General features: G+C 56.8%; 1 protein-coding gene across 1 annotated transcript; it reads right to left on the bottom strand.

The window, feature by feature from the left end:
• Positions 1–1746: 1746 nt before the first annotated feature.
• C3H1orf167 (chromosome 3 C1orf167 homolog) lies at positions 1747–14636 on the bottom strand. Its single transcript, XM_028488062.1, is given in 13 exon segments — positions 1747–2404; positions 2714–2909; positions 3571–3629; positions 4221–4395; positions 4702–4876; positions 5957–6199; positions 6705–6880; positions 9009–9106; positions 9108–9202; positions 9661–9776; positions 13111–13247; positions 14077–14408; positions 14552–14636. Coding segments are annotated over 13 exon segments (2073 nt in total). The 3' UTR covers positions 1747–2218.
• Positions 14637–21168: the final 6532 nt, after the last annotated feature.

Genomic DNA, 21168 nt, shown 5'->3' with positions numbered 1-21168 from the left:
TTAGACTTGCCCAAAGAGGGCTGGCAGAGCTGGAAAGTGCAGAGCTGGAATTTGACCCCAGGGACAAGGACCTCCTCTCCCCATCACCCCTAGCCCCCGAGACCCGCCACCAGCCGTCAAATACCCTCTACCCCGGCCCCAAACAAGCTCAAGGCCTAAGCCAGAAGCACAGTGCGGGGCTGCCCTCAGGCCACGGGCACCCACCTGGCGCTCAGCTCCGGGGCAGAATGGTCTCGGCTGACCCGCTGCAGGCAGGACTCACGTGCCCACGGCATCCAGCACAGGGCCTGGGCCTGGGTTCTCTCTCCTGCCTGCTGGCAGGCCTCACAGCACTGGCCTGGGACCACTTGCCTTGCAACGAAGGGGCCCGGGCCCTCCTCAGCTTGCTGTCCACCTGGTGTTCCTGTCCTTGGCTTCTCCAGCAGGAGAAGGAGGACTGGGCCACGCGCTGCTCCTGAGGCCGGGCTGCAGCTTCTGGGGCTTCACTGGCAAATGTGGCCCCTGGTGCCCATCTCCTCAGGCCATCCTGGAAGGCTGGACCCTTGGCCCGGGGCATCCTTGTGTCTCTCACTGCTCCACACCAGGCCTGCAAGTGGCTGCAGAACAGGTGCAGAGAAGGGGCCCAACCGACTTCCCAGTCAAAAGTCACATTAATTCAAAATTACACCCGAAAATTCTCCACAAACCATCACTGGTTCTTCACAGTTTTGCATACACAGCCCTGTGCCTTAAGGACGTATGGATCGATGTATAACAGGTGAAAGCTCTGGCTTTCGTTTAGGGGCCTTGGCACGCACTCACCCCTGCTCCGGAGGCAGGTGCTGTCCGGCAGGGTGTAGGAACCTGGCAGTTGTGGGTTCAGGTCCCCCTCCACCAAGAGAACATCCACGCCCTGCTTGCCCTCACAAGGCCACTCTGGGGCAGGAGGTCAGTGAGGAGAATGTGGTCCCCCGCTCCCAGATGGACCAAGAAAACATCAGCCACTCTGCGGTGAATGGTTCAATGTCCCCGTGAGGACACTGTGAACACGTGTGAGTTTGTACAGAACCAACCCTGGGAGAAGGTGTCATCTGTCCCCTCTGCTTTTAAACATGCACCCATGAGCGGTATATGTGTGTCACTAGAACATCTCTATTTCAGATTTCTCTCTCTTTGTGGTGGCTGTTTGAGGAGTTGATTTTCCCATCTTTTTTTTTTTTTTTTTTTTTTTTGGCCTCAAGGCATGTGGGATCTTAGTTCCCTGACCAGGGATCGAACCCGTGCCCCCTGCAGTGGAAGCACAGAGTCTTAACCACTGGACCGCCAGGGAAGCCCCTGATTTCCCCATTTTAACTGTGAGCTCTGAACCCAAAGGGCTGACCTGGCCAGGAGGTGGAGACCCGGGGCTCGTCAGGGCATCGGGTGGGGTTAGGGGCTTACCATCCCTCACCTCCCAAATAATTCATATAATGGAAGCTTGGTGGTTTTGACTCCAGGCTGGGGTCTCCCTTCATGCCCATGATGCCCGGGTCCCAGGCCTCCAGCCTGGCCTGCCCCTAGAGCTGCAGAGGCCACCCAGCTTCCCATTCCTGGGCTCTCTCCCTGCTTTTCCCGGGGTGGGAGTGACCCTCGCTCTCCCACCCCCAGGCCCGGCCACCTCTGCAGTAGGAGCTGCTCTGGACCGGCCGCCGTGGGTCCCTGACGAGCTGCTGCCTCCTGCCAGCCCCGGAACACGGCCCTGCGCGGGCCCTGGAGGCGGGCCCGCACACACCGCTGGTACTTTTCACGCAGGAGCTGCTGTCCTGTGGCCAGAGAGATGCTGAAGTGCCCCTAGGCGCTCATTCCAGCCTCAGCCTGGGCCCCAAGGAACCACGGACCCCTGCTCTGCCAGCCTCCGCCCTCTACCCAAGTGGGAACCAAGGAGGCCACCTAACTGTCTGGGTTAAGATGCTCCCATTACAGGCGTCCGACTGGTGACCAGGCCAACCAACTCAGAGTTTTGTTTTGTTTTGTTTTTTTAATTTCTTGACGATGTTTAGGAGTCAGGAGAATTCACATAAAAATACAGATTTCCAGCTTTTCTGTAAAAACAGAGGTCTGGCAACCCTGGGCCAACATTCCTGGGCAACGATTAGGCTGGGGAAGCAGCTGTCCCCAGTGGACAGGACACGAACTTGCCAGAACAACCAAATCCCCACCTGCCAGCCCACTGATACGATAGCGGTGGAGTGAGAAGCCTCTAAAATTGCCCCCAGTGATCTCCGCCTTCTGTGCTGGGCTCTGAGGACACTGTGACTCCTGAAGGCCAGGTGAGGATGACAAGGATGAAGATGAAGATGGTGATGATGATGGTAGCACCCACGAGGAGCTGGGTTCTGAGCCGAGCACTTCGTGTGGATTGTCTCACAGAATTCCCGCAATCACTCTAGCGGGGGGGAGGGGGGGTAACCACTGTTATCCCCATTTTACGGATGAGTAAGCTGAGGTTAAGTAGCACGCTTAAAGTCCACACAGCCAGGGAATGGAAGAGCGGGGAACGTGAACCCAAGCCTACAGCGTCCACGCCCCCCGGTCCTGCTCTGCCACCCAGTCCTGGGGCGGGGTGAGGGGGGGCAGGGGCGCTGTGGGAGCGTCCCATCACTGGACTCTGTGCTAGAGGACCAGAATCTTGGGTGTCCCTGACGGACCTTGGCCCCCCCTCAGCCCTGGTGCCCCGTCCCAGTCCCCAACTCACTCTGCCAGCAGCCCAGTGCACGTTGCTGCTGTCCCCGCCCCACTCCCGGGCCCACTGTTCCGTCTCCTGCTGCTGCACCAGCCGCTGCTGCCACAGGCCCAGCGCAGCCCTGCAGCCCTGATCCCAGGCCCGGGGGGCAGCCAGCTCTCTCCTGGCCACCTGGGCTGTTGCCCAGTGGCTCCAGCCAAGGAGGATGCTGGGAAGGGGAGTGTCCACCCTCAGGTGGTCACTGCCACCCTGGGCCAGCCTGGCCCTCCCCTCCCCTCCCCTCAGAGGCAGGGAGGGCTTGGGGTGACTCTTCTCCCTCCATCCATCATGGGGGAGAATGGGTTGCTGGGGGCTGGAGGGCTTAAATGCTGCTCCGAGGGTCACAATGACAGGTGGTCGGGATACAGTGGGACCCCAGACCCCCGAGGCCAAGTGCTGTGCTCAGCTCCTAGTGAGGAACATTGCTACGGGCTGAATGTTTACTAACGCCAGGCACTGTGCTAGGGGATGTGCGTGCCCCTCCCTCGCTGATTCCCAGTGGAGTGAGTCCTATTATTACCCCCATACAAACGGGGAGATAGAGGCAGAGAGAGGTTAAGCAACTTGCCCAAGATCACACAGCCAGTGAGGGACAAAGCTGGGATTACTACAGCCATGAAATTTCTGGGAGAAATGAATACCTCACACCTTTCAGCAGGGCAGGGTAGGAGGGCAGGAGGCTCTGAGAGGATCTGAGTCTGGGGTGTGAGCGGAGCCCTCTGGGATGCAGACCCCAAGGGGGTGCGGTGGGAAGGGCAAGGATTGATGGGAAACAGTAAATCCAAGGGTGGTGGGCAGCATGGCTCACCCGTCCTGGGGAGGGTCCCTACCGCCTCTGAAGGGTGCGCTGATGCCACCGTGCCATGCCCCGGGACTGCTGGGCCTGCGCCTGCCAGAGCAGAAGTACCGCCCCTGCTGCCGCCGCCCAGCTGCCCACAGAAAGCTCACCCAGAACGCCTCCAGTGGTGGGGGGGGGCCTGGGAAGCCTGGGGAAGGAGGTGCGAAGTCCTGGGTGCCCCGGGCACCGCCACCCCCTTCCCCCCTCCCCTCTCCCCTCCCCTCTCCCCTCCCCTCCCCTCTCCCCTCCCCTCTCCCCTCCCCTCTCCCCTCCCCTCCCCTCCCCTATCTCCTCCTCTCCCCTCCCCTCCCCAGACCCAGGGAGTCAAGGGAGCAGTTGCCCATGTGTTGCTGTGGGAGGGATCAAAGGAGAGGCAGCTGTGCTCTTACTACCTCAGGACAGAATACAGTTTCCTACAGAAACCATGCCATGAAGAGTGGTTATAACCCCCTTCATACTACAAAAGTCAGTTTAGCCCATGATTGAGCTAAAACACAATGAAAGGAGTAGAAGCAGAGCCGCAGGAGAAAGACCAATCAGGTCACCTAACGCTGGGAGTCAACTCAAAGAGGAGGTGGGACTTGAGTTAACTTTCTCCCCCTCCCCTCCCCTCCCCAGCCCTCCCCACCCTCTGCCCCTCACCTTCACCAGGGAGCTGCGGGGTGTCCTGCGGCCCAGCAGGGCCTCCCCTCCCAGGACGCCGCCCAGAACCGCTGGGGCCAAGGTGGTCCTGGCGCTGCCTGGATCCCACGCCCTCAGGTACGAACCCCTCAGGCTGTGACGCAGCGCCCGCTGCTGCACGCCCTCGAAGAAGGAGCTACCGGAGGGGGCAGGTGAGTGCCGGGGCCCCCCTCACCCCTGGCTGGGGGTGCTGGAAGGGTGCCACCGTGAGCCAAATGCTGGGCCAGAGCTGGGCAACCCCACCTCCCACACAGGCCGCCCACTAGGACCACCGGGGGCTCTAAGAAATACCGATGCTCACTGGGGCCCGGAGATTCTGATGTAACGGTCTGGGTGCGGCTTGGGCTTCCCAACTTTTCCAAAGCCCCCAGGGTGACCCCCCGTGAGCAGCTGAGGCCGAGACCACAGGTCTACTTGCCCTGGTCACCTGGCTGATGCTCACCACACTCCCTGGGGGCGTGGGGGCCACACAGCTGATGGGGGTGGAGCCGAGCCCAGGCCCAGGGACCCAAGACTCAAGAGCCCACACCAGTACTTCTGCCTCCGCTCGGTTATAAAGGTAGGGAAATTGAGGCCTGGGGGAAGGTCATTTCCCCAAACTCCAAACAGCAGCAGACCTGGAATCCAAGCACTCATCTCAGGCTACAGGGCAGCCTCAGATATGTTGCAGGGAGATATGGACTGTGACCCGGTACCCAAAGGCCAGAGGATAGACTGGGGAGGGAGGGAGGGCTACATTCTGAAGGATCATGGTGAACTGAGTTTCCTTAGAGTTTCAGGGACGCATTAAAACGGACTGAGGATCCAAGTGGACCAAGTGGGTGTGGGGCTGATGGATGCCAGGCGTATAGCTTTTTTTGGTTTGTTTTTATTTTTTTCTTGTTTTCTTTTTTGTTTGTTATTTTGGGTTTTTTGTTTGTCTGTTTGTTTCTTTACAACACCTTGTGTTGAGGGCTGACTTTCAATAGGTCGCAGCGTGGGAGCTCCTCTGCTAGGTGTATAGCTTTTAAGGACAGAATTCTTAACCCTGCAGCTGCTGGCTGACTGACATTCCGTCAGCGAAGCTGGGCCCTCCTGACCTCCACTGGCTTTCTCACCCACAACCATCAGCCTGGGCTCTGAGTCCCAGCATCCCATCTTGTATAAAAGCATCACAAGAAGGTCTCACTATAGGGACCCTCTTGCTCCTGATTCAGTGTGATTTAGAGCAAGCTGCTTGACCCCTCTGAGCCTCAGTTTCTCCAGCTGTGTAATAAGGCAAATGGGGGCAGGGGAAATGTGGCTCCTTCACTGATTCATGTAGGGTGTGTGTTCTGTGCCTTCGGCAGCCTGGGCATCTGCAAGACGCTGGGAGACAGTGGTGAGGAGACAGACACGGTTCCCGCCACCAGGGGGCTCCCACTCAGCCAGGAGATGGGTGAGAGGTGGGTCCAGGTTCTGGGGAGGGAGACGAGCATTAAACCAACCTCCCCATCAGGTTCCAGCCACCTTGGCAGGACTCGTGTCTGTGCCCCTGACCACTCCGTGTCCCCCACAGCTCTCTGCTCAATCGCTGACTCGGTGTCCCTAGGCTACCTCCCCCGGCCCAGGCCTGCGGGGCACCACAGGGTGCCAGGCCCCATGCTGGGGCCACAGAGAGGAGCAGGATGTGGCCCATTCCCTATGGGCCCCTCCATCCAGTGCTGAGGACTGCTCACCTTCCCACCCCATGCCCTCCGGGCCCAACCCCAGGTCACAGACTCCTGGACACCTCCGCCCGCTGGCACCGGGAGAGCTGCGTCCTCCAAAGCAGCAGCGCCCGCTGGAGGGCCAGCCTCCGGCCGGCTTCCTGCAAGGAGCTCCGGCCTTGCTCCCGGGGCAGCGCCTGGGCCTGGGCCACCACCCCCAGGCCGTGGGCTGTGGCCCGCCCCCAGGGGCTGAGCTGAGGAGGGCCATGTTCCCTGAGAAGCAGACAAGAGATGAATCAGTGACCTTCCTCTGCCCAAAGCCATTGGTGGACGCTGCCTCAGGCCCCTTAGGACCTCCCCCCTTGTGGCTACTGCCCCCTCCCACCACCCCCAAACCCTCCCCACCGGGACACCTGGAAGATCCCATCTTCCTCTGTCGGGTTTTGGTCGGTCGGGGGCAGAGGTTGTACATCCCCCTAAGACCAGGAGCTTCCCAGAAGCAGGGGCTACATCTCTTCCAGGTGGAAGACTGAACAGGTCTCTCGCCTAGAGGAGCTCATGATGGAGGTCGGGATGGGGCCCACCAAACCCTGCTGCTCCAGGGACCCCTCCGGACCCTCCCAGGCCTGCCAGGCTGCATCCCCGAGAAAGCTCCCGATCCCATCACCTCCCACCACGAGAATCCATAAATCAACTGGGCGACTGCTGAAGGAGCTTAAGTGATGCTGTTTGCTGGGGTGGGAGGGAGAGGGAGCCCCTTGGCCCGCCACTCGCTCACCTGCCTTCCGCCAGCAAAGGGACAGCTGGATCACCTTCGCCGCCTCTGAGGCCTGGAGCTGCTTCATCTGCACCCACTGCTGCAGACACACCCTCAGGGTCCCTGCCCGGCGGTTGGCCGTGTGGTCCCGGTACCGGGTCCCTCTTTGCACGAACCGCTGCCAGGCCCCAAAGCACCTGGAGAGCCAAGAGAAGGTGCTGGTGCTCATCGCAATGACTGCAGCTACAGCCTCCTGCCATGTGCCAGACACACCGCCGAGGCCTTTCGCAAGCCACTCCCCTCTCGGAGCCTCAGCTTTCTTGTCTGTAAAATGGGGCTGCTGTAAGGATGGTGCGGCATGCCATCTGCTCAGGCCACACCGTCACTTCTGGGTGCCCGGATGGCCTCAGCAGCCTCCTCCATGCCCTCCTGCGTCCACTGTTGCCCCCGCCCCTCCGGTCAGTGCCTACACAGTAACCAGAGCGATATTTTTCAAATCTCAAATCAAATTATCTTACTCGCTTGCTAAAATCCTCCAGCAGCAGTCCCCTTGCTCTGATGATAAAATTTCGACTCCTCCCCACTGCCAACAAGGCACTCTCTGCATGGTCTGTCCCCCACCCACCACTACACACCTTTCCAACTTCATCTCAAAGCACCCCAGCCCCCAACCCCGTACTAACAGGGTTCCGACCGGACTGCCGTTCTTTGAATTTTCCATGTTCCTCTCCCTGTCAGAGGTCTTTGCGCATGCTGTTCCGTTCCCTCTGCCTGGCCCTCCTGTCTGCTGTCCCTCCACCAGTCAGCCATGCACCCTTCCCATCTCTGCTGAACCCTGGTCGAGGTCAGCTCCCTTTGTCAAAAGTTCTCATAGAAAGCTCTATGGGGGACTTCCCTGGTGGTGCAGTGGTTAAGAATCCGCCTGCCAATGCAGGGAACATGGGTCCGATCCCTGGTCCGGGAAGATCCCACATGCCGCGGAGCAACTAAGCCTGCGAGCCGCAACTACTGAGCCCTTGTGCCACAACTACTGAAGCCCACGTGCCTAGATCCTGTGCTCCGCAACAAAGAGAAGCCACTGCAATGAGAAGCCCATGCACCGCAACAAAGAGTAGCCCTCGCTCACCGCAGCTAGGGAAAGCCTGCGCGCAGCAACGAAGACCCAACGCAGACAATAAATAAATAACTAAATTTATGAAAAAGAAAACTCTATCGGGGGAGGCAATCAGCAAAATGCAGACAGTAGGATCTCTACCTGACAAGCAGCCTGGTTTCTTCAACAGATAATTTGCAAGGAAACAAACAAACAAAAACAACAGAGGGGAGTCCCTAGATTAAAAAGAGCTTAAGGACTCCTCAACCAATGACAGCACGTGGGCCTTATTTAGATCCCAATACAAACAAACTCTAACAACAGGGACTTCCCTGGTGGTCCAGTGGGTAATACTCCGTGCTCCCAATGCAGGGGGCCTGGGTTCGATCCCTGGTCGGGGAACTAGATCCCGCATGCATGCCGCAACTAAGAGTCTGCATGCCGCAACAAAGATCCCGCAGGCCGCAACGAAGACCCAGCGTCAGCCTAAATAAATAAATAAATAAATAAATACCAAAACCACAAAAAACTATAACAACATATTTGCTTGTAAAACAGTTGGAAATTTGAATGCTGACCAGATATTTGTTAGTATTAAGGAATTATCCATTTTTTAGGTGTGATCCTGGCGTGGTGGTCCTGTTGTTTAAAAGACACTTTATGTTTTAGAGATGCTACAGAAATATTTACAGATGAAATGGTAGGATGCATGGGATTTGCCTCAAAATTATGTAGTGGGGGATGTAGCCAGGGTACAGATTAAACAAATTTTCTCAGGAGGTGATGTTCGTGAAACTGGATGATGGGTACACTGAGGTTGATTATCCTATATTCCCTACTTTTATGTAAGATTAAAATGTCCCATAATAAAATAGTTAACAAGGAAAAAAACAACTTCATGTAGATCTGTGTTTCTTCCCTTCCCAACACTTAACTTTGGTGGTATTCACACACACACACCCTTTGTGATTGTTAATTTCCTGCCTGTCTCCGCACTGGGCCATGGGTTCCAGGAGGGCCAGTGACAGCGGGCATTAAGCTTTGCTTATAACTAAATCCCAGCCCCTGGGTGGTGTCCGGCAGGTCTTAGCATCTCAGTAAATGGCACATGTATTCATTTCTTATTTTCATCATTTCAACACTCGGAGTCAGGAACTGACTTAAAGTGCATCTCCCAGCTGCATCTCACCCTCTGCCTCGGGGGAGGTGGTCCCCACTCCCACTTTCCCTACCTGCAGAGCCAGGCCCTCTGGCACTGGGTGTCCAGTGGGGACACCCAGGCTGCATCTGCAGCAGGAGAGAACACCAGGCCTGGGGGCGGGGCGCCACTCCATCCTCTGAGTCCTCAGCATGGACCCGGAGACCTCTCCCTGGACCCCCTTCTCCTGCCTGGCCCATTCCTTCTGATGGCACCACAGGAGGAAGGCTACAGGGAGGGAAGAGAGGGGAAGAGAGACTGAACGGAGGGGAACATCAGGGCCAGGGGGGACCACTGACTCCTGGGACCCCAGGCCGTGTGGCCTCCGGCCAGTCCCTCTCCATTTCTGGGCCTCAGTTTCCCCACGAGTGAGTCATGTCTAAGGACTTGCCAATTCTAACACTCAAGCGTCTGTCCGGCCTGTACCAGCGTCCATGGCACACAAATGCAGGATGTGCGCCTCTCATACTGTGTGTCTTTGAGCTGGTCACTTCATGTCTCTGTGCCTCAGTTCCCCATCAGTAAAATGGGCACAATGCCTGGCTGAGGTCACCACGAGAGAATCAAATGAGATCTTGTCTGGGAAGTTGCCAGAGTAGAGACTCGATAAACACTCATTCACTCACTGAGGACCCCCTGCCCTGCCTGGCTCCGTCTCCCTCGTTTCCCAGCGCCCCACATCTTACCAGCCAGTTGTTGCAGAGCCTGCAGGATCTGGACTCCCCTGTCTCCTCCATCTGGCCTCGGCCCCGAACACAACGGAATCGGCTGGGCTCCCGCCTCCTCCCTCCGACTCCTTGGACTGAGAGTAAAATTGCCCAGAGAGAAACTGACGCCCAGGCAGAGGGAGGGCACCTGGTCCCAACCCATCCACCCCAGTCCTGCAGTGCCGTCTGCCTGCAGGAGCAAAGGTGCGCCGAGCCACCCCCTGTTCTGTTCCAGACAGTACGTTCTACTCCTGATTATGTAAGTGATTTGGGGGGAGGGTTCTGTTTTTGCTGAATTCTCGTCAATACTATTAGGGTTTTTTACAACACACATGCATTAAAATAAATATTACTTAAATAATTATTTTAAACACACTTGCTTCATTTTAAAATAGGAACAAAAACAATACATCACTGGAATGGAAAATTGAGGAAAAGAAAATAACCACCTTTAATCTCACCACTCCAGAGATGACCACCATTTTAGCATTTTTGGGGGGGGGATGGGGGATGACATTTATTTATTTATTTGTATTTTTAATAGTGGTAAAATACACATAATATAAAATTTACCATGTTAACCATTTTTTTAAAGGAATACTGATGTGATTATTGTGACTTTCTTATTTTACTTTTTGAATTTTTTTATACATCTTTATTGGGGTATAATTGCTTTACAATGTTGTGTTAGTTTCTGTTGTACAACAAAGTCAATCAGTTATATGTATACATATATCCCCATATCCCCTCCCTCTTGAGCCTCCCTCCCGCCCTCCCTATCCCACCCCTCTAGGTGGTCACAAAGCACCGAGCTGATCTCCCTGTGCCATGCAGCTGCTTCCCACTAGCTATCTATTCTACATTTGGTAGTGTATATATGTCAGTGCCACTCTCTCACTACATCTCAGCCTCCCCTTCCCCCACTGTGTCAAGTCCGTTCTCTACATCTACGTCTTTATTTCTGCCCTGCCACTAGGTTCATCAGTACCATTTTTCTAGATTCCATATATATGCGTTAGCATACGGTATCTGTTTTTCTCTTTCTGACTTACTTCACTCTGTATGACACACTCTAAATCCATCCACCTCACTACGAATGACTCAATTTTGTTCCTTTTTGTGGCTGAGTAATATTCCATTGTATATATGTGCCACATCTTCTTTATCCATTCATCATTTAGGTTGCTTCCATGTCCTGGCTATTGTAGATAGTGCTGCAATGAACATTGTGGTACATGACTCTTTTTGAATTACGGTTTTCTCCGGGTATATGCCCAGTAGTGGGATTGCTGGGTTATATGGTAGTTGTATTTTTAGTTTTTTAAGGAACCTCCAGGCTTCCCTGGTGGCGCAGTGGTTGAGAGTCAGCCTGCCGTTGCAGGGAACACGGGTTCGTGCCCCGGTGCGGGAAGATCCCGCATGCCGCGGAGCGGCTGGGCCCGTGGGCCATGGCCGCTGAGCCTGCGCGTCCGGAGCCTGTGCTCCGCCACGGGAGAGGCCACAGCAGTGAGAGGCCCGCGTACCACGGAAAAAAAAAAAAAAAAAAAAAAAAAAGGCACCTCCATACTCTTCTCCATAGTGGCTGTATCAATTTACATTCCCACCAGCAGTGCAAGAGGGCTCCCTTTTTCTCCGCACCCTCTCCAGCATTTGTCGTTTGTAGATTTTCTGATGATGCCCATTCTAACCCATTTTAAAATTAATTAATTAATTTATTTATTTTTGGCTGCGTTGGGTCTTCGTTGCTGCGCGCGGGCTTTCTCTAGTTGCAGTGAGCAGGGGCTACTCTTTGCTGAGGTGCGTGGGCTTCTCGTTGCGGTGGCTTCACTCGCTGCGGGGCACCTGCTCTAGGCACGCGGGCTTCAGCAGTGGTGGCACACGGGCTTAGTTGCTCCGCGGCATGTGGGATCCTCCCGGACCAGGGCTTGAACCCGTGTCCCCTGCATTGGCAGGCAGACTCCCAGACACTGCGCCACCAGGGAAGTCCCCATCTTAACCATTTTTAAGTGAGCAGTTCAGTGGTATTAAGTAATTCACATTGTTATGCAACATTTTAGTATATTTGCTTCTGGTTTTTTTTTTCTATGCACCGTTTTACGTTCATAGGAAAAAATATTTTAGGCACTATTTTTTTATCCTCTTTTTGTTTTTCATTGAACATTGCCATAACCCTTTTTCTTCTCATTAAAAATTCCATGCAAATACCCATAAACCTACTTCCAGGAAGGGGAATAATATACATAAGGAGGGAGGTGAAACTTTCAAATTAATTGAAATACTTCCATCTAAAAAAAAAAAAAAAAAAAAAAGGAACCTCCATACTCTTCTCCATAGTGGCTGTATCAATTTACATTCCCACCAGCAGTGCAAGAGGGCTCCCTTTTTCTCCGCACCCTCTCCAGCATTTGTCGTTTGTAGATTTTCTGATGATGCCCATTCTAACCCATTTTAAAATTAATTAATTAATTTATTTATTTTTGGCTGCGTTGGGTCTTCGTTGCTGCGCGCGGGCTTTCTCTAGTTGCAGTGAGCAGGGGCTACTCTTTGCTGAGGTGCGTGGGCTTCTCGTTGCGGTGGCTTCACTCGCTGCGGGGCACCTGCTCTAGGCACGCGGGCTTCAGCAGTGGTGGCACACGGGCTTAGTTGCTCCGCGGCATGTGGGATCCTCCCGGACCAGGGCTTGAACCCGTGTCCCCTGCATTGGCAGGCAGACTCCCAGACACTGCGCCACCAGGGAAGTCCCCATCTTAACCATTTTTAAGTGAGCAGTTCAGTGGTATTAAGTAATTCACATTGTTATGCAACATTTTAGTATATTTGCTTCTGGTTTTTTTTTTCTATGCACCGTTTTACGTTCATAGGAAAAAATATTTTAGGCACTATTTTTTTATCCTCTTTTTGTTTTTCATTGAACATTGCCATAACCCTTTTTCTTCTCATTAAAAATTCCATGCAAATACCCATAAACCTACTTCCAGGAAGGGGAATAATATACATAAGGAGGGAGGTGAAACTTTCAAATTAATTGAAATACTTCCATCTATCTCGAACGTTTTTTCAAATCAAACATGCATTAATGTTATGATTAGAAAGAACACCAGTAAAGCTACCGAAACAAAAAATAAAGAAAAAAAGAGTGGGGAGGAATTTTAAAAATCTCAATAAGCATCACATTGAACTGTTGCCAAATGTTTATCACATGGTTAAACTACAATTTTCTCTCTCGCTGTTGGGTATTTAGGCTGTTTCGAAGTTTTCACGAAGCGTAAATAACGCCGTGATGGACATCCTTTTGCGCAAATCTTGGTCCACGTTTGCCGGTTTTACCCTCATTCTCTTGTGGGGGAGGGGAAACGGGGGACAAGGAGGGAGGGAAGGCCACCAGCACTGCCCAGGTCACACTGACCGACCTGGGGTGTCCCAGACTACCTGCTTCTCCAGGCGGTGTCCACCACCGGCTTCCTTCCTGAGGGGCCTCGGTCCTGGCCTTCCCCGGAGGATGGGGGTCCTGGCCCAGCCTGGATGTGAAGCCGCCCTTGTTTCTGCTGCTGAATCAAGTTCCTCCACTGGGACAAGAGAGAAGGGGAAGAGGGACATTGGCTGTAGCCTCAAATGTACCCTGAGCAGCGGGGGGGCGGGGCACCAGGAAGGGCGGGGACACGAGTCAGACGTTGTGGTTTTAACCATTAGACTCCCCTGCCTCTTTGGGAATGAATGAATGAATGAATGAATGGAGAGATAGAGCCCAAGAGGCCGGGTTTTCCTTGGGAGACAAAACCTGGAGCTGGGCCCTCCTAAAGCACTTTTCCCAAGGAGGGAAGAACACAGAAGTTCCCTCCTAGTCCTGGCTGGCAAACCGCTAGTAAAAAATAACAACCGGGACTTCCCTGGCGGTCCAGTGGTTAAGACTCTGCGCTTCCACGGCAGGGGGCACGGGTTCGATCCCTGGTTGGGCAGCTAGGATCCTGCATGACACACGGTGCAGCCAAACAGAAACAAAAAGCAAAACAAACAAACAAAAAATAGCAACCACTGAAACAGTAGAGTGCTTGCTATGTGCTAGGCAGGGTTCTGAGTTCCTTGTATGTATGAATTTAACCTCACAACAACCCTGAGAGGTATGTACTATCATGATCCCATTTTAAAGCTAAAGGCACTAAGGCACAGAGAGGTTAAGTAACTTGCCCAAGCTCACACTGTGAGAAAACGTGGGGGAAAGGAAAGTGGCGGAGACAGGATTTGAATTCAGGCAGAGCTCGGTCATGTCTGGGCTGACGCCGCCTCCCCCATACTTCCAATCACTCAGGAGGAACAACCTGCGCCCCAGGAGAGCCTCCTCCCCAGACACACGGGCACTTCGTCACCTCCCCACGGTCCAACCTGGAGGCCCCTAACCTTTCGGAAGGTCCGCGCCAGCAGGGCCCGCGTGTGTCGCCCCCACGCCGCCTCCAGCTGGGCCTCCCGGAGCCACGGTGTCCACCGCGGCGCCCGTAGGCCTCTGCACCACGGCTGCCGCAGCCCAGCGCCATGGCCGCTGCCACCGCCCGCCGCCTCTGCACCCAGTGCCGCCACGCTCTGAAGCACCTGGCCGGCCACTGCCGGCGGGGGACAGACCAGGCTGACCAGCGAGAGCTGGGGGCTCAGCAGCCCCCACGTCGCCTTTCCAGCGTGGAGGGATGCTGCACGCTGCGGCGGGAGAGCTGGCTGGAGCCCGGGAGAACTTCCCCCTGTGGAGGGCTAGCCTTGGAAATCCCAGACAAGAGAGCCCCTGGGGGCAGGAGCTCATGAATGCAGGACAGCCTCCCAGGTTTAGGATTCCCGGGACTCGTGTTCCTGTCCTTGGGGCCCCGGGAGCTTCCCTCCCCCTGACATTCTGCAAGGATCTGCCGTCCGGGCCTTATCTCCGTCAGGCCCGAGTCTGCAGGCAAATGGGAGCGGAGGCGTCCCAGGAGCATGGCCCCGGCTCCCACCCCGCAGCCCATGACCTCACCGGCCTATCTCAGACTCCAGGCTCACGGCGTTTCCGGCTTCGTTCTCGGAAAACAAAGGGACACGACACAGCGCTCAGGCCAAGAAGCAAGCAGGACTGGACACGCCCTGCTAAGCCTGCCTGCCCACGGCCTCCCTTTCTGAGGGAGGGTGACAGAGGAGTGACGGCCAGCTTGGAGCGAGAATTCCTGGGAGGCAGCCCTCCTCCCCCAACCCCGAGGCCCCCAGTTCCCACTCCCAGACCCCTCTGGCCTCTACCTGCAGGGCACTCCTCGCGGGGGCCGTGTCTGGCAGACCGGAAGCCGGCCTCTCTTCCTCCCTGCCGACCCGCTCCCGTGGGGTCCTGTCCCCTCCTTCCCGCCCAGGGAGGATGCCCCGGGCCGATCAGGACGAGGCTGAAGAGCAGAGTCTGGCCTCCCTGCTGCCCGCCCCTTGAGGGAGCAGGGGGTCCTCCCTCCGTCCCCTGCCGTATGTAGTCCCTGCGGAGCACTTCTCTCCTCGTCTTACAGGGTGGGCAGGAAGGACCCCTTGCTCAGGGTCAAGGGCAACCCCGGGCAGCATCTCCAGTGATGCAGGCTTGCTGCTGGCCTGAGAGTCCGGGAGACCATCCTGGACCCCCGGTGCTTCTGGGAAACCTGCAGTTGCCCTGAACCCTTGGGAATGTTTCCTCCTCTCATCCCAGGAAGCAAGAACGGGCTGGCTGGGCTGGGGGCGAGCAGGGAGTATCTGGCCAGCTCTGGTCCAGGGCTCCTGCTGCACAGGGCCTGGGGGCTCCCGGGATGCCTGGCACCTGAGACAGACTGCCTCCCGCTTCAGGCGTTGCACGGAGGCCAGCAGCTGGTGAACGGCAGTTTGGGATGGAGCCCGAGTCCGGCTCTGGGCAGGGACAGCCAGGTCCTCCAGGGTGAGGGGTTCCCCCACGAGCCTGGAGGTCCAGCCCCCCAGGCCACGCTGGGATCTGGGGTCCGGCCGTGTGTGCCCTTCCAGCGGGCCCAGGCCTGCAGCGGGCCCAATGTCTGGGCAGGGGCTATCGGTGGACAGCAGCCGGAACCACCTCGGACGGGAGGCTGGGGAAGCCAGTGGCCCTCGGGGTCGGGGGCTTCCCCCGGGCATGCTGTGCGGCCAGAGGCTTTCCTGAGCCCCCGACCAGAGGCGACGTCCCCACTCGGCCACGCTGGTCTCCCTGACGCTCGGGGTTGCTCTGCTGGATGGCAAATGCCTGGGCTCTCCCGTGGGGCCTCCGGGCCAGGGGCTGCAAGTTGCTCTGCTGCCGGAAGCTTGAGCTGGTCAGCAGGCCAGTCGTGTCCCTGAGGGCGAGGCCCAGGCTGGGGCTGGTCAGGTTGCTCTGGACTCGGCGGGGCTCCTGGCACAGCGCTGCCCCCGGGGATGGTGTGGTGGCAGCCCCCCCGCTCTCGGCCTGGCCCACGGGCACCCACCGGCCATGTCTACTGGCCAGGCTCTTCCGGAGTCTCCACTGCTCTAAAAAGAGGACAGACAGTCATGCCCTGGGGGAGAACTTGGTGGTCAGTGCTGGGGAGGGACAGGTGGGGAGGGACAGGGCGCCACACGGGAGGGAGCCCAGGCTCCAGAGGTCTGCGTCCGCTCTGTCATCCCAGGGGGACCAATGGATGCTCCCGGGGGTCTTCAGCCAGAGCAGCGACCTGGTGACAGTGCAGGGACTCAGAGCAGGGACGGGGCGGGGCAGGGAGGCGGGTAGAGGGAAGCAGGGGAGAGTTGGGAGGCTGCTTAGGGGCCCAGGCGAGAGATCACGGGGCTGGGATGGCGCGGCAGGAGGGTGGAGAGAAGGCGACAGATCAGGCCTGCTGAGAAGGCCTAGAAGAGTGTGAAGGAAAGAGAAGGGTCACTGACGGCTCCCTGGTGTCCAGCTTGAGCAAAGAGGTGCTGGGGCGTCGCAGCTGGGGTGAAAGCAAGACTCAACATAGCAAACAGCTAAACGTGGGCTGCTCTGGCCCCTAGGGGGTGGCGCTCCCTCCCTGCCGGTCTCCCCAGCCCCCAGGCCATTCTGCAGCTGGGAGACAAGTCCTCCTGGGGGCGGGTGAGATGCCTGGGAGGGTCTGGCAGGTCGTGTGGGCCATGAAAGTTTGTAGATAGGAACTAAAGGTCAGAGAAGTTAAGCACCTTGCCCCACGGTCACACAGCTAGAACACAGAGAAACCGGCAAGAAATAGGAATCTGAATTTGTTCTTGGGCTGTCCCCACTCTTGGCTGCACCAGCTCTGTGGCCTTCTGGAAGCCCCAGGAGCCTGAGCAGGGAGGTTCCCAGCCCACCAGCGCTGCCAGAAGACCGACCTGTGAGGGCCCCTTCTCTGCCAGGGGCCCCAGACAGGCCCACCCCTGCGCCCCCCTCCTCACCTCACGGCCTGACTTCCTGACCCTCCCTCGCGCCCCAGGCTGGAAGACTTTGTCCTGGCCCAGCTGGCCCTGAACAGCGAATCTCTGGAATTAGCAAGGCCCTGGGCTGGCCTGTCTGGGAAAGGGGCGCTGGGCTGCTACCCGAGGGGGCCTCGCTCCTGCCACCTCTGACCCAGACCCCCTGAGCCTCCTGCGTGGCCTCAGTGGGGTGGCCGGCCTGGGGGGCACATTCTCCTTGTGGCTCGTGTCAGGTCTCAGCTCCATGGGCTCCAGGGCAAAGCCAGGGTGGCAGTGACCTTGGTCCACAGCACAGCCTGTCCTGTTTGATTGGAGGGACTCTGAGGGGTGAGGATAGGGTGCCCGCCTCCTACCCAGCCACGCCCAGCCCTGGTCCCCGCTCCCACGCTTCACCAGCATCCCTGGTTGCCCTGAGGTCCAGCCCCGGCTGTCCTGTTCAGGGCCCCTTGGGGTCTCCTCTCCCCAACCCCTGTACCACCCCTTTCCCTTGTAATTTGCTCGTGTCTTCCGGCGGCCGCTCCTAACACTGATGACAGACCCCTGTGGACCTTGCTTCCCGAGCAGCCCTGTCAGGTGAGGGGCTCTTTCTCTCAGACCTCTAGGCAGGAGGGGGGCCCTCTTTGCTTCCAGTCGCCCCTTCCTGACCACTCTCCCTCTCTCCTCTCTAAAATGCTCTGGTTCGAAGTTCCAGGCAGGCCAGGAAGGAAGTCCTCGTCATTTATTCCATGACGATTTCAGCTCCCAGCTCACTGTCACTTTCTGCAGCACACACCCAACTTCTGGGTGGTTTCACCCTGCACGTGGACAGTCCCTCCATCTCCTGGTCTGCGAGTCCTTGACCTTCTAACCTCCGACCATCCTGTCCTTCACCCAACCTCAGTCACCTGCTCCCAGGGTGCCCCCAGACTTTGTCATCCTCAAAAACTGCACCCCCCCCCCATAATTTCAGTTTCAGAGCCCACACCCATCTTTCCAGCTCCCTCCCTCTGGTGCCCCATCCTTCCTTCCACGAGACCCGACCCTCTGCCCCTACCACCCTTCGTCCTCCGACCCACCGGACCCACCGTGATGTCTCTCTCCCGCCTCCTGCAGTTTAACCATCCGGCGTTATAACCACCCGCTTTGCGCACCCCTGGCTCCCTCTCTCCGCCACTCACGCAGCAAAATCACAGCATAGGTTAAAGTGACTAAGGGAAACCCTACAACTGCACTGGTGGCCTCGCTCTGAAATTACCACCTTCAATCTCAAGCGGGCCCCCAAGGCTGCTGGAGAATCAGACTCTAGTCCCCTTCTCCCCACCCTCTTAGAAGCTATCTCACACTTCCTCTGCTATCCTCAAGCCTCTGTCGCCTCTTCTCCTCTCACCCCCTGCAGCAGAGCTTGTTCCTATTTCACCCACCAAAGAGGGCCATCAGAAAAGAATAGCCACAAGTGTCCCCGCTCACCAGCTTCGTGTCCATAGCCTCTCCCGCCCCCTCCCCCATCCTGTGTGGTCCCACCCCCAGCCTGACCCTCCTCTGTGCCCTGGGGGCCATCCCATCTCCCCTGCCCAAGGCCAGCACCCAGGGCCACCACCGGCCTCCGAGGTCCCATTCTGTGAATCAGGAAAAGAACCCTCGATCCCCACAGCTGACTCAGCACCCCCACGCCCACCGGGGCACAGAGCTGGGGGGCGGGACACAGGGTATGATGTGTCCGGGCCCTGTCCCTGCTCCCAAAGTCACTTCCCCCATCGTCAACACTTCCCCTTGCCTGACGGATTCATTCCCATCAGCACTTCAACAAGTGGTCATTTTTTTCCATCTTTAAAAACAAAAAGCAAGGGCTTCCCTGGTGGCACAGTGATTGGGAACCCGCCTGCCAATGCAGGGGACACGGGTTCGAGCCCTGGTCTGGGAAGATCCCACATGCCGCGGAGCAACTAAGCCCGTGCGCCACAACTACTGAGCCTGCGCTCTGGAGCCCATGAGCTACGGCTACTGAGCCCGTGTGCCACGACTACTGAAGCCCGTGCGCCTAGAGCCCGTGCTCCGCAACAAGAGAGGCCACCGCAATAAGACCGCGCACCGCGGCGAAGAGTGGCCCCCGCTCGCTGCAACTAGAGAAAGCACAGCAACGAAGACCCGATGCAGCCAAAAATAAATAATAAATAAATTTAAAAAAAAAAAAAAAAAAGCAAAACACCAGAAAAAACCCCACTCCTCTCTTGAGCCTCACGGGTTCGAGCCCTGGTCTGGGAAGATCCCACATGCCGCGGAGCAACTAAGCCCGTGCGCCACAACTACTGAGCCTGCGCTCTGGAGCCCATGAGCTACGGCTACTGAGCCCGTGTGCCACGACTACTGAAGCCCGTGCGCCTAGAGCCCGTGCTCCGCAACAAGAGAGGCCACCGCAATAAGACCGCGCACCGCGGCGAAGAGTGGCCCCCGCTCGCTGCAACTAGAGAAAGCACAGCAACGAAGACCCGATGCAGCCAAAAATAAATAATAAATAAATTTAAAAAAAAAAAAAAAAAAGCAAAACACCAGAAAAAACCCCACTCCTCTCTTGAGCCTCCAGGAAGGACTCAGGACATTTCTCCCCTTCTCATCACCCCCAAATCCCAATTCCTCCCCCACCTCCATCTCTGCTGACCTCAGTGCAGTTGGGCTCCCCTCACCCCAAAGCGCCCTTCCTCCAGGTGACCTCCGCAGTGCCAAGCGCCTGGCTAGTTCTCAGCCGTTGGCTTGTTGCAGGATCTTAGTTCCCCCACCAGGGAGCGAACCCGGGCCCTCGGCAGTGAAAGCGCAGGCTCCTGAGCACTGGGCCGCTGGGGAAGCCCCAGCCCTCAGTTTTCTTGAGGCAGCAAAGGCGGCAGGACAGTGATCACTCAGCCTCCTCGGAGCCCCTGCCTCCCTGACCCCGGGCTGCCACCTCTCAGTATCCCTCCCTCCCTCCTGCCTGCCCGCTCTTTCCAGCCTCTTCTGCTGCTTCCTGTTCTCCACGCTCATCCCTGGGACCCCCACTTCCCTGATGCTCGCACCCCAGGTGACCTCAGCTTCAGATGGTTCTCACGCAGACTCCCATCCCGCTCTTCTCCCAGAAGGGCGGCTCCTTCTGGACATATCCTGACTCCTCGCTCCACCCCATCACGTGCAGTCCATCAGCTAATCCCATCTGTTCCCCTTCCAAAGACACCCAGAATCTGTGCCGCTCACCACCTCATCCTCACCTCCCTGGGTCAAGCCATCCCCTCCTCTGGCCTCCTAACTGGTCTCCCCTCTTCTGCCCTGTCCCCACATCCTCCCAACAGAGGGCAGAGTGACCCTGTGAACACTGAGATCAGGGTGTGTCCTGACTCACCTCAAACGCCCCCAAAGACTCCCCAACCCACTCAATCCTCAACCAAGGCTTCAAAGCCCTCTCTCAGGGACCTTATTATTATGTACAAAGTGACGTGGGAACACAGCCTCATCTCTTTGGTTATGCTTGTCCATGGCTGCACGCATTTACCCTCTGGCCTCTAAGAAAGTTGGTTGACCCCTGCTCTATGCTATCTGCTCCCCACCCTTACCCAACCCACCCTCCCCCTCTACTCCCTCCCCTTGCTCTCTCTGCTCTGAACACACTAGCCTCCTCACCGGTCTTCCAAAATGCTGTGCATGTTCCCACCTCAGGGCCTTTGCACTTGCTGTGCCCTCCGCCCAGAACCCTCTCTCCCTCTCTCCCTCATGCCTTCCATCCTGCTCAAACTTCACAGGGAGCCCTTCCCTGACCGCTCTGCCCACACCCCCCCTCACCACTCCCGCCTCTTTTTACCCTGCATGATTTTTCTCCATGACTCATCACCCCCTGACAGACTGCAGAAATTAGTGTTTGCTGTTCTCTCTGCAGCAGACTATGAGCCACTGTCTCTTTTTTTTCCCTGCTGTATTCACAGCACATAGAATAAATAGTATGTGGCACACAGTAGGGGCTTACACATTGTGTTAAAGGAGTGACTGGATCGGGCTAAGCATCATGCAGCCTTTAGGATGTGTCATTTAACTTGTACCGCAGGGCTTCCCTGGTGGCAGAGTGGTTGAGAGTCTGCCTGCCGATGCATGGGACACGGGTTCGTGCCCCGG

Source organism: Physeter macrocephalus, chromosome 3, assembly GCF_002837175.3.
Source record: "Physeter macrocephalus isolate SW-GA chromosome 3, ASM283717v5, whole genome shotgun sequence".
Lineage (NCBI taxonomy): Eukaryota > Metazoa > Chordata > Mammalia > Artiodactyla > Physeteridae > Physeter > Physeter macrocephalus.
Note: the sequence above shows the minus strand (reverse complement) of the source record. Positions and strands in the feature narration are given on the sequence as shown.